Consider the following 13,790-nt stretch of genomic DNA (forward strand, 5'->3'; position numbering starts at 1 on the left):
CAATGATGCATCACCACTCATAACGCGCGCGCTGTCCTGAGCATGACATGACACCCGACAGCTTCACAACATATGATCGAAAGCTTCACTTGTCATATCCGCATTGCATTACTGTCATCGGCCAGTGCATATGGGGAAAAAGCCGGTAGGCCCAAACCAACAAACTGCAGCCACTGTCGGGCTCAAATCCATCTGTAACTACCCACCGATGACCTCCTGGAGCTCGTACGCCTCCTTCACGATGGGCCAGCTGGTGCTGAGTGAGGGCTGCGGGGTTTGGACGGCCGCCGGGGAGTCGCTCTGCTCCGCCATGATGATGCTGAGAGAGTCGCTCTCACACACTCACTCACTCACACACACACTCTCTCTCTCTCTCTGCTGCTGCTGCTGCTGCTGCTGGAGCATTCACATTCACTACCGCCTGCGAGAACACATCCGGAGACACACACACACACACACACATTTCCAATCTCCAATCCTACTACAGCGAAGGCTGAGCTCATGAATATTCATCTCAGCGCGCTGATATCACTACAGCGTGGCTTGTGGATATTAATTAGCTGTTTTTTTTTATTTTATTCTTTATTATTATTAAATGCGTGCAGAAATGTACGAAAACAAAAACATTAACAACAATTATCGTCATTGTCATACATTAGCTGATGAATATAGATTCGGTTCGGTGATATGGTGACGTTGTTGGTGACCTGCTTCGTTGCATCATGCGTTTGGTAGTTTCATTTATTTCGGAGTTGTCCACCTTCTTCGGCTTTTTTATTTCAGATTTCTGTTCATTTATGAAGGATCGCATCGTGCCCAATTTTAAATGTTTTTTTCGGCATTTTCACTTAGTACATGTCTTATTATTATAAGAAATAGCCTATTATTGAATTACTACTAAACTGCTTTTGACTCAATTTAACATGGGGAAAATGAGTTGTTTGTTTGTACCCTACCCCCGGCTGTATTTGTAAATCTTTAAAATATTTAACACACACTATATATATATATACGGGTAAGATGGCCTCTTTGAATAATTTTACAGGTTTCTATTTATTTCCTATCATAACCCATCTGCTAATGTATCATTATCATGCACGTTACCAATCTTAATGAACTATAGCATTTAACTCCATTTTATTTAAAAAGATTTTGAAAAGTTTTTGGGTCTTGATAAATTTGGCGTTATGTATAAAGAATTTAGCAAGACTTAATATAGGCCTATGGTTTACGATATAATCACTATTTGTATTCACGTCTGTAAAACAACCTGTACAATGTAAAATTATGAAGCCCATCATTGCAGTGGCCGCTGGGACACACTGGCCATCGCCCAGCAGGTGGCGCCATTCCATAAGCTTTGGCAGCTAAAGGGCCCATAGACACGTGACCCGCTTTAGTCCGATTTATGCTTTTATTTTGATATAAGGGGATTTACTGTATATTGCAAAGAGCCAGACTAATACAAAAACATGCTTTATTACATATAAGGATCAAATCAATAAAAATAACACCATAAAAATACATTTTAACAAAACACATTATTAAACATTACATATTGATTGCTTTCTTGTTAGAATACAGGGAGCCATAAAACATTTAGAAAACAATACAAAAATGAATAAAGTTTATTTCAGAGCAGGGTTATTATGGTTAACTATTAAAATTGTGATTGCTAGTTGAAATAATTGAAATAATTTAAAATATAATATGAGATGACAAGCAAACTAAACGACAATTAGAACTAAGTTTGAAGCACCAAAATTACTAATTTATAGTAATAAATAAATAATCAGTAAAACTGAACTAAACATAAATTAAACCTAGTAAGATTTAAACTTAAATATTAAACTGAAATTAAAATGAAAGCTGGAAATATTAAAACAATAGCTATTTCAAAATATTAATAAATTGTAGCCTATATATAAATTATACTAAAATAACAGTAGTTTAGAAGCACTAAGAGTTATGTATGACCTATAACCTACATTTATACTTTCAATATATATAAATGAAACTGAGTTTTTTATATTCTATATGTATCAACCCTCTCTCTCTAATAAAATCAAAGAATGCTTTACTATTTATTTCACTTGACCATTTTATTAAAACCTTAAAATGTATGAATTAATTCCATTTTTCTATCATATTACCCCTTACTTGTTCATACATTCAAAAATCACATGAGGTATTGTTTCTTCAACATGACATTGTTCACATCATAACCCATTTGGATGTTTTGTTTGCTATTTAAATTGTAACGCCCTAATATTATTCTATTAGAAATAACCTCTTCTTTCAATGATTTATTTCTGACGTGCTTAATGGAAGCGTATCTCTATTGTTTCTCTCTGTAAAGCTTGTTTTGCTAATTTATCCATATCCTCATTTCCCTTTACTCATATGTGTGCTGGAATTCATTTAAAACTGACTTATATATGAAGAGTTCAGATGCAAAAGCCTCTAAATGCCATTTGAAATTTTCTTCTAGAATGATCATTTTTATCAAGCTCGTATATTTAAGTTCAATAATTTCACTTAAATGGCATTGCAAATTACCTATTAATTGTCATTTAAGTGAAATTACTGAACTTAAATATACAAGCTTTATAAAAATGATCATTCTAGAAGAAATTAGAGGCTTTTGCATCTGAACTCTTCATATCATTTTGGACAATTCCTGAATGTATTTGTAATGTACTAAAGATAGTATCTTGATAGCTATAGATTTAACAGATCTCAAGATCTCTCCCACATGATTTGATGCTGGCTTTATTCCACTGATCCTCTGATTTCCAGTGTGGAATAAAAAGGCCGCCCCAGTTGTCTGGCGCTCTGGATCTACTGAGCCGTCTGTAAATATTTGAATAAGGGGAACATATACTGAAAATGCAAATGGCAAGTCTACTTCTCATTCTGCTTTTTTAGCCTCCAACAGATACAGATCTACTTGAGGTATTACATAAACCCATGATGGCTCATATTCCGGAAATTACAACTGTTGGGCTCATCTTGACTTGCATTTCTTCTGCATATATGTTACACTCACCCAAAGCTTCTTTTACAACTTTTATTTTGTTCCCAGCACGTCTGTAAAACCGTATTTGTAGAATGTTCTTCTTTATGCCCCTTTAGCCCAGTAATTAATCATTAATTGTCATTTCTAATGGCATAACAAGACTAATAAAACACTGTCTCGTTGAGCTTGTATTTTAATGAGTTTTTCTAACAAGGTTTTTTGAGGCGGAACCATACGCCACACTATCATAATCAAATACAGACCGGATCAGAGACAAATAAACAGTTTTTTTTTTTTTTTTTAAGAATAAACACAGAAGAATATTAATTTAATTTCTTCCTGAACTGTTCCTTTAAGCGACGCGTTTATGATTGACAAGCTCGCGGACCAATCAGCATCGCGGAGGCGGAGCGTGTCGATCGCATTCCACTTCCCTACATTGGAGAGAGCGGAGACTCACAACACAAACGGGCGGTCCATCATCACCAACATCATCATCATCATCACCACACACTGGACCCGCAAAGATCAGCCGTAAAAGAGCGTCGCAAAGCCGCATCGGCCATTGACTGCACATCAGCACGGGCGTCAAAGCATCAGATCCGCTGGAAATGGCAGGGATCCTGGTGTGGTTCTGGAACGAGAGGTTCTGGCTCCCGCACAACGTAACCTGGGCTGACTTGAAAAATACTGACGAGTCAACCTTTCCACAAGCCGAGGATCTGTATCTAGCGTGTCCTTTAGCATTCTGCATGTTTATGATCCGGCTGGTCTTTGAGAGGTACGTCCAGTGTCACATCTTCATCCTCACCATCAGCACCAGCATCATCATCACTGCTGAAGATGATGTTGCGCTCAGGGCTTCATCCTCAGCTGATGATCGTGATGGGACTGGTTTGTGCTCCTTCACATTGTCACTGAATCCTTGTATGAATTAGGACAATGACGGGAACTCAATATGGCCCTTCTTCTGGAATAATGATACTGATGAAAGTAGGTCAGTCAGTGCCTGTCTTTGTTTTGTAGATCAGTCTTAGGTGTGCCGTGTAGTTTTGCGTTTTCTAAACGGGATGCTTTTATAGCAAATGTAAAGTTTTTGAATTTCCCATTGACTCCCATCACTGGGGCATCTTGTCACACTACTGTATGGGGTAAGTTGTCACAAAGGGAACCCGTCCTTTTCAGCGCAAAAAACAAACAGTGAAACTATTACTGTATGAAGCACAGAATTTTGTTTCATTGACATGTTTCCTAATATGCGTCATGTCACGGAAGTGTATTATGTAACATATTCAGGTTTATAGAAGGCATGTATTAATCAGAATTTTAGGTCATCTTATTTAGAATATTTACAAACATTAAAAGAAACGTCATGGCCTACATTTATAAGAGTCTCATGACCTACATTTTGCAATTCATCACAATGTTTTTAATGTTTTTGAAATAATTTCATGTTATTTGATCAGAAATACAGTAAAAACAGTAATATTGTGAAATATTATTACAATTTAAAATAAGTGTTCTTTTTAAATATTATTTTAAATGCAATTTATTGCTGTGATCAAAGCTGAATTTTCAGCATCTCTACTCCAGTCTTCAGTTTCACATGATCCTTCAGAAATCATTCTAATATGCTGATTTCATATCATTATCAATATTGAAAACAGTTGTGCTGCTTAATATTTCTTTGGAAAACTTATTTTAAAAACATTATAAATGTCTTTACTGTCACTTTTGGTCAATTTAATGCACCCTTGCTGAGGATTAATTTCTTTAAAAAAATCTTACTGACCCCAATTTTTTGAATATAAGTAATTATATATTAATAGGTAATTATGCTCATCTTTTTGTCACAACCATGATACATCAGCTCACACAAATAGAAAATAAATGAATATAATTTACATAGTTTTACATAATTGTTTATGCAGGTGCTGTTAGCTGCAACACCAGAAAACTGTTTCAAAAACAATTATTGCATGTGACATAGAAAATATGGTCATTGTATAGACATTTATTCTGTCATGACTGTGTTGTGCTAACAGTTTAATAGATAGAGCTAATAATCAGTTTGAAAATGTTTGAAAATAATTCCATAATACAAAATCTTTATACATATGAAGAGTTCAGATGCAAAAGCCTCTAAGTGCCATCTGAAATTTTCTTCTAGAATGATCATTTTTATAAAGCTCGTATACTTAAGTTCAGTAATTTCATTTTAATGGCAATGAAAATTACCTATTAATTGTCATTTAAGTGAAATTACTGAACTTAAGTATACGAGCTTTATAAAAATGATCATTCTATAAGAAAATTTCAGATGTAATGTCGTAACTTAGAGGCTTTTGCATCTGAATATCTCTTCATATATATTTATTTATTTATTTATTGCCCAGAATTCAAAACCACTGCTATAGAAACAAACTTTTGTGCATTTGGGCTTTTGACTAGTTACAACTAGCCCCGGCCTCCCCTATATCATAATTATATCATTTAGATTATTCACTGTGCACTTGATATCAGTCGTATATCATGCTTTCCAGTTGGTTTATAAGATTAATTATTAATTATGAGCTTTGACATCTAAAAGTGTGTTGGCTTTCAATGTCACAAAAGCAGCAGTTTTGACATATTCCCAGCGGGACGGCGCAGTGTCAGGTTTTGTGTTTATGTATGCCTCAGACCATCTGCTCTTCACCTTCATCTGACAGAGTTCTTTACAGCTGAATTTTGATCTTCATTGTTAGAAGGAGAAATATACTGTCTCCTCTGGGATTGCGTCTAGGGAGGATGATGGATCTTCTAGGAATCTTTTTTATTACTAAGCTTAACCCATGCGTTCAGGTAGTTGAAACGTTTGGATCTGACTTTGCATGTTAAAAAACATTTTCAAAATAATAAAAAGCAATCCGTGTCCAACCAAAAGTTGATGAAAGCTGCTGTGGTCTTCACTGTGGCATCTCTTCTCTTCCTCTGTGGAAAGAGGACACATTATCTGAAGCGCAGACGTGCTCTTCAATCCTGCATTGTACAATCGCTGTAAAGTTTTACGATGAGGAACAGCGCATTTATGGCATTTCAGCCTCACAAAAGCAAACAGTGTGCAAGCGGCAAATCAGTCTGAGCACGGACATCATAACCTTATCGTGGCTTTTCAGCTTTATATAAGAATCATTTCTGGAGCGTTTTCTGCACTGAATTGCATTTTCATTGTGTGAGGGCTCTTAATTGGATGAGCTCATTCATTAAGTGGCAAAAGCTCATTAAAACTGTCTCCTGTCTAGTGACATCTCACTTCCCATGTCCAGCATTAGAGAACCAGGTCATAAGTATTTGCGTATATATTTACATATTTATTACATGGCTTGGTTGAATTCTAATGTAGAATGCGGTTATATCTTGATAACAGACCGCTGCTAAGTATAACACACCGTTGCCATGAAAAACAAAGCGTTGCTATGGACACAGGATTCTAACCGTAGAGACGGAACGGACTATTTTCTTTAGCGGAAGCAATACAATCGTTTTTAAATCAATAAACTCCTTTTTAAATCAATATTTTGTGTCAAATTATTGATTTATTTGGTAGGTAGCGATGTAATAAGCGGGATAATGTAGAGCGAGGCGGTTGTTATAGCGAATACAAGCCCTTCAGGCTGATTCGAGGATCATGATCAGCCTGTCGGGGTTGTATTCGCTATAACAACCGCCTCGCTCTATATTATCCCTTACATATAGTTGCTGTTTGGATTTAAATAGGCAAATGCTTAAGAGTCAATTATTGGATCATTATTGCAGTGATTATTATGTTTCTACATGTTATGCAACAGTTCTTCTAACTCTAGTTGATGGAGTGTGTAGCTTTTCATTTGTTAAACAAGCATGTAGGAAAACACATCATGGCCATATTCCAGGATGACAATGTCAAGATTCACCAGGCTCAATTTGTGAAAGAATAGTTGTGAGGAGAATGAAGAATCATTTTCACACATGAATCGGCTCCTCTGAGTCCAGAGCTTAAATTCATTGAAAGTCTTTGGGATGTGCTGGAGGAGACTTTACAGAGTGCTGGACTCTTGCATGGTCAATACAAGATCTTGAACAAAACATCTTAATGGAAATAACATCACAACATTTATTTCCATCAAGAGGTGCATCATATTTTGGTCAAGATCTTGTATTGTCAAAGAGTCCAGCACTCTGTAAAGTCTCCTCAAGTACATCCCAAAGACTTTCAATGAGCTCAAGGTTTGTCATCCAAGATTTTGTTTTTAGCTGAATTAAACTCATTTCATATTTGATGATTGTCAGTTATTGAGCTGAATCTACACTAAACTGACCTCAGCTGAACAATGACACTATTCTCTTTTTATAGCCGCTTTACAGCAGAATTTAATAATGTTTGCATGACTGAATCATAATTCATTTATCCCTGTAAATATGTATTGTATAAAGTGATATAAATAAAGGTGACTTTACTTGATTTGACCTTTTGAAAGAAGTCTCTTTTGCTCATCAAGGCTGCATTTCTTTGATCAAAAATACAGTAAAAACAGTAATATTGTGAAATATTATTACAATTTAAAATAACTCCTTTGAATTTGAATATATTTGTAAACATAATTTATTGCTGTGATCAAAGCTGAATTTTCAGCATCATTACTCCAGTCTTCAGTGTCACATGATCCTTCAGAAATAATTCTGATATGATGATTTGATGCTCAAGAAACATATTATCAATGTGGAAAACAGTTGTGCTGCTTAATATTGTTCATTGAATAAAAAATTCAAAATAACTTTTGTAATATTATAAATGTCTTTAATGTAATTGATCAATTTAATGCATTCTTGCAGAATAAAAGTAATAATCTCTTTAAAAAACTAACCCGAAACTTTTGAACTGTAGTGTACATATATATTTTTAGTTATTCCTGTTCTGAAGTGCCATTTGAACTCCTTATCTTTGTGAAAATGAATATGCTTGTGTTAAGGATGTATTTCTAAAAAAGTGTATGCCAGACTTTCAAAAATATGCTCTGCTCAGTTCAACTTTATTAATTATTACTTGATTATTTACATATCGACTAGAAAATTTACACAATGTAAATAACAAGCTAAAGTCAGCCATTGCTGGATTGAGTTAGAATACATGAGGACGTCAATGTGAACTTCATATTTGAAATCAACGTTAATATAATTATCATAATGATTTGTGTAATTTAATCAAACAGAAATGTTTTAGAAAGACACAAACCAGCCAATGTCAAACATAATTCATCAAACCCATCGCAGGAAGACGTCCTTAACACACTGCCTTTGTTAGTTAAAGGTTTTTTAAAGCGTTTTAAAGTGATATTCTATGAATTGATAACCAGAAATAAGCATTATTACCAGGAACATTTAAGAAATTGCCAGTTTATAATTTCAGACGTTGGACAAATTATCAACATGTGCTTTAAGCTTTAAGAAAGTTAAGTGATTTATGATCACTTCATTGACAATGTGATAAACATGACTTCCATCTTAAAAATAGTGAGTTTAATATTTTGTCAAATAAGAGATTTTAAAGGTGCAGTATGTAAGAAGGAACTAGTGGTCAAAATAGGTACTGCAGTCAAATTCAAAATATCTGATATCGTCGTTTCTCCCGCCTCCTGCTCCTCAGATTGGACGGCGCTCACACGGGTTGCCAGTTTGAGCACACGCAACAGAAACGAGTGCAATGGACAATGAAATTTGGCAAACTGCCAACGTATAGTATCACCAAACACCAAAACAATAACAAACATTCTAGCCTGGAAACACACATTTCAAAGGAAAATAACTGGCTGTAGAAGTGTTTTTCAGAGAAACGAGTATGTGAACTTAGCATGTTTCCTCAATATATGCAAACATATTATGCCATTTTTATGCTTTAAGTAGAGTGTAAAAGTCACACACAGCACCTTTAAGATGAGGATATGAAAATGTACTGAAGTGTAGCATTGACCCATGAAATGTCTCTTCTGGTTGTCTTTCCTCTATTCTCATTATCAGATCAACAAGATATAATCTCATTAGTATAAAAACACCAACTTTAATGCATTTGCTCTGATCATGTTTATCAGACCTTCGCAAAAGAAGCTAGTCAGGCAAAGTGTTTACACCTGGCCCGTGTGGTTTCCCTCGCTGTCTCTCCAGATTTGGCAAGGCTTCCACAGTGATTGCAAACAGGAGGATTTCTTTAGCCGCCCGCTGTGTTTGCAGGCATTTTACCTCTGAGGTTCCCTTCCAAAATGGATTTTTAATTCAGCCTGTCAGACCTTCAGAATTAAGTCAGCAAGCATTGATATCACAAGATATAAATCTAATAAAGTCTTCTTTGTTATTGACTGTTGTAGGTTTATTGCGAGACCATGCGCACTAGGTCTGAAAATCCAGGCCAATGGACCGCAGAAGGCTCAGCACAACGCCATTCTGGAAAAGGTCTTTACTGCCATCACCAAGGTAAAGACCATGTTTCTTACCACGGTTAAAGAGGATTTATTGCTGTGGGAGGGTAAGAAGAAGAAACACTATAACACACTGCTTTTTGAGCGGTTTAGTGCTTTTATAAATGGCTGTGACTTCAGTTTGATAACATAGGGTTATTGTAAGTTAGTTTCATTAGCCGCTTTCCGACCAAGTAGTTACAGGAACTTAGTTCTAGGAACTGTCCACTTCTAAACAGTTCTAAGAACTACTCTCCCCCAAACTCGGTTTTGCTGTTTGCGTTCGCACTGGCCAAGTGTCCATAGGAACTGGTAGGAGGGGTAAGGGAGTGACGCAAGCACGGTGACTTTTATTTTGACGGCGCAATGGACCTTTATTTTGGCGGCGCTGAGAACGCCAGAGCAAACAATGCTCGCATTCTCTGTGTTTATTAGTTAGCAATCTGTCTAACAGTACTGTTTAATATCTTATTAGATAGAACTGTTATAGAAAGTAGACAGTATATGAAAAAAGGTTATTAGCCTAACGTTATGCCGTGTGGTTGATGTCCAGTGTTGCTAGCTGGGCAGATAAACATTATCATGTTTGACTTGGTCCCCTCAAAGTTGCGTTGGATTTTCTCTTCAGCATAAAGGTTTAGAGACCCATCTATCACTGTTTTCCATGTTTGTATAGTTAGTTTATGGAGTAAATATAGGCTATAATCTGTGTGTTTACATTCTAGCTGTTTTAAAAATGGCGGGTGCTGGTGTTCCGCGTGCATTCGGTCAATCAGCGTACACTAACGTCACGGGTAGTTCCTATAGTGCTGGTTTAGACCCTACTCTGAAGTAGGACCTAAATTAGTTCCTCCAAATGGAGTTCCTAGAACTAAAACCGTTCCTAGTCGGCGTGTTCGCACCGCAGGAACATCCGGGTACTTTAGTCAATAGTTCTAGGAACTGTGAAAAGGTTCCTCCGGTCGGAAAGCGGCTAATATGACTGCAATAAATAATGTGCTACTGAACAGATATTTGTATTTAAAGGGATAGTTCACCCCAAAATGAAAATTGCTCTCATCGTTCACTCACCGTCATGCCATCCCAGATAGATATGACTTTCTTCAGCTAAAAACACAAACGAAGATTTTTTGGAAAATAATCTCTATATGAGCCCATATAATGCGAGTGAACGGGTTCGATCAAGACGATTATCCAAGCAATGATTTACAAAAAGAAAAAAACACCTAGGGCTGTTCACACCTAGTCCACATCTTTTTAGCACTACATTTTTAACTGCGTGTCTTTAGTAAATCCTGACAGTCGGTTTTTAACGGCAAATTAGGGTTTGTGCTGGCGCGAGCTTTTAGTAAATCTGGCCCAATGGGCTATCACATGACGTAAACAACCAATGATAAAACAGAACTACTAAACAAGATAAAAAGGCGATGAACATGATCCAATGAAGAGACAGAACTAATAACACGAAAATCAGAAAATGAAACGATAGGTGTGTTTGACTTGATGCGGCGCTGCACAGAATGCATGTCCCACTTAAGATGGCGTAGATGCCACGTGATGTGTGCCATCAATACCGTGAGAGCGATATGAGAGGGCTGGCTAATGAAAACTTGACACAAGAACAAGCGCGAAACAGAGATCACATGACTAGATCACATGTGGGGAAGATGGATTCACATGGCATGGCATGACCAAATCCAAAATAAAAGACATGAAAACATTAACAGAGACTAAACAGATGTGACATTAGTACTGGATATTGGATGCTGTCAGAGTTTGACTGAAGCAGGTCAGTAGTTAAACATTTTCTTGTTTGTGTTTTAGATTGAAAGGGCTTATTAAACCTACCAAAGGTAAACCAGCCAGAGAAGCGAGCGTTTCATCTTGTCAATATTGTCATTTCATTAATATTAACAGGATAATAGAGAGCGACAGGTCTTTTAGGCTGCATTTGCGAAGCTTAATGATCTGATATCTTGACACTCTCTATCTTGACCTGCTTAAGTTCACTTAAAGGGACAGTTTATCCAAAAATGAAACGTCAATTGTCATTTTCTTGTGTGTTTTGACCAAGAAGAGCTTTTTTTGCATGTTTTTATCATTGCTTTTTGTATTTATATTGTATGTATTTTTTTGTACTTCTGTGCATTAGAAGCTTCTGTCACCAAGACAGATTCCATGTGTGTGTGAGCACACTTGACAATAAAAGCTCATTCTGATTCTGAGTTGACTCTTCATCCATCCATCCAGCCATCCATCTATTCATTCCTTCCATCCATCCCTTCCATCCATTCAGTCCTTCTATTCATCCATCCATCATCCCATCCATCTATTCATTCCTTCCATCCATCCCTTCCTTCAATTCAATCCTTCCATCCATTCCTTCCTTCCATCCATCCCTTCCATCCATCCCTTCCTTCAATTCAATCCTTCCATCCATTCCTTCCTTCCATCCATCCCTTCCATCCATTCAGTCCTTCTATCCATCCATCCATCCATCCATCATCCCTTCCATCTATTCATCCATCCATCCATCTATTCAGTCCTTCCATCCATCCATCCATCCGTCTCTTCCATCCATTCCTTCCATCCATCCCTTCCACCCATCCATCCATCCATCCATCCATCCATTCCATCCAATCACCCATTCAGTCCTTCCATCTGTCCGTCCATCCATCCATCCATCCCATCCATCCATCCATCCCTTCCATTTTCCGTCCATTTTCCGTCCATCTATCCCTTCCATCCAATCATCCATCCCTTCCATCCATCCGTCCATCCATCCCTTCCATCCATTCAGTCCTTCCATCCATTCATTCATTTATCAGTAAAATGTAAAAAAAAAAAAAATTAGTTTAATTTAGTAATTTCAGTAAATCATGTAAAACATTCTTACTGTGGCTATAATGAATCATGACACTGAAAGGATTTTTTTTTTATCAGTCATTTATCTTTAAATAATTGTTAAATTATGCAGAAATGTGATTAAAAACTGCAGAGACTGTGAATCAGAATCAAATCAAGCACTTGTCACAGTTGCTGAAAATTGATTAGAGAGAATCACATTAAGTGAACAGGACATTTCTACAACAAATTCACTGTGAACTCTCCTCCCCTATGAGCTGAATCAGTATGTAATGTAAATTAAGTGAATTTATCTTGAATCAAACGCAAGTGTTCTTACTAAAGTTCATTTGAGAATGAGGACGACAGAGTTTAATCCAGAGCATGAACTTTTGAACTAAAGCAGAGCAGCAGTTGTCATGTAAAAGAAGAATAACGTTTCAACTTTTTGAGCTCTTGTCTTTGAAAAAAAGAGAACCGTGTCGATGGTGACGGCAGTATGGATTGACTGTACAGGTAATCATAATCTCAAAGCTATAAATGCAGAGTGATAGCGTGGCTCTTTGACGTGTGTGGCTTTATCAGAGCTCATGTGTGCTGACAAACCGGGACTATTTTTAGACACCACAGAACTAAGTTTCCTTGACAAATGTTCAGATTCTCAAACACACAAGATCCAAGCACACTTTAAGAATAAAGAGACAATTCCTGAGAGAGAGTGTGTGTGTGTGTGTGTGTGTGTGTGTGTGTGTGTGTGTGTGTGTGTGTGTGTGTGTGTGTGTGTGTGTGTGTGTGTGTGTGTGTGTGTGTGTGTGTGTGTGTCCTCAGGGCGAAACTCATGTAGCATGTTAGCAGATACCTCATTCTAATTGGAATTTGATTGAGTTTGCATTAAACGCATTACTGATAGACATCAGTTCTAGGGCTGTTATGAAATATTTTTGGTTATAAAAGTAGCAGATGGTTATTAAGAAAAAAAGTAATTTTCTTTAGAACAGTTTTTTTTTTTTTTTTGGCCAAAGCTCAGGTGTCTTGTATCATCCTGCAGTGGATTGTTTTGCAATAATAGCTGTATATTATCCCGCTTTTTGCATGACTACTTACCAAATAAATAAATAAATAAATGGACATAAAATATTGATTGAAGGGTTTTTATGAGAAAGAGAGTGGAGTAAAACTAGCAGAGGATTTATCTCAGTTAATGTTAACTTCAACATTTACTAATACATTATTAAAATCAAAAGTTGTATTATTCATTATAAAAGTTGTCATTATTAATTTCATGTCACACATGTGTGTGTGTGTGTGTGTGTGTGTGTGTGTGTGTGTGTGTGTGTGTGTGTGTGTGTGTGTGTGTGTGTGTGTGTGTGTGTGTGTGTGTGTGTGTGTGTGTGTGTGTCCTCAGGGCGAAACTCATGTAGCATGTTAGCAGATACCTCATTCTAATTGGAATTTGA

General features: G+C 36.6%; 2 protein-coding genes across 4 annotated transcripts in view; one reads left to right on the top strand and one right to left on the bottom strand.

Annotated features, from left to right (window-relative positions):
- The window catches only part of stk39 (serine threonine kinase 39), a 64,683-nt gene extending 64,198 nt beyond the window's left edge, over positions 1–485 (bottom strand). Inside the window, exon 1 of one of the 3 annotated variants that reach the window (XM_081367519.1) lies at positions 207–480. In XM_081367519.1, coding sequence (XP_081223645.1) covers positions 207–312 — 106 coding nt within the window. In that variant the 5' untranslated portion in view covers positions 313–480. Of the gene's footprint in view, positions 1–206 lie in introns of all 3 variants that reach the window. The other 2 variants (XM_081367518.1, XM_081367520.1) reach the window with 2 other exon arrangements.
- A 2,975-nt stretch (positions 486–3,460) lies between these two features.
- cers6 (ceramide synthase 6) overlaps positions 3,461–13,790 on the top strand; it is a 43,192-nt gene continuing 32,862 nt past the window's right edge. Inside the window, exons 1-2 of the mRNA XM_081367762.1 lie at positions 3,461–3,800; positions 9,400–9,505. Of these exons, the coding sequence (XP_081223888.1) occupies positions 3,631–3,800; positions 9,400–9,505 (276 nt within the window). The 5' untranslated portion in view covers positions 3,461–3,630. The remainder of the gene's footprint in view (positions 3,801–9,399; positions 9,506–13,790) is intronic.

This window comes from Scardinius erythrophthalmus, assembly GCF_964197995.2.
Source record: "Scardinius erythrophthalmus genome assembly, chromosome: 6".
Classification (NCBI taxonomy): domain Eukaryota; kingdom Metazoa; phylum Chordata; class Actinopteri; order Cypriniformes; family Leuciscidae; genus Scardinius; species Scardinius erythrophthalmus.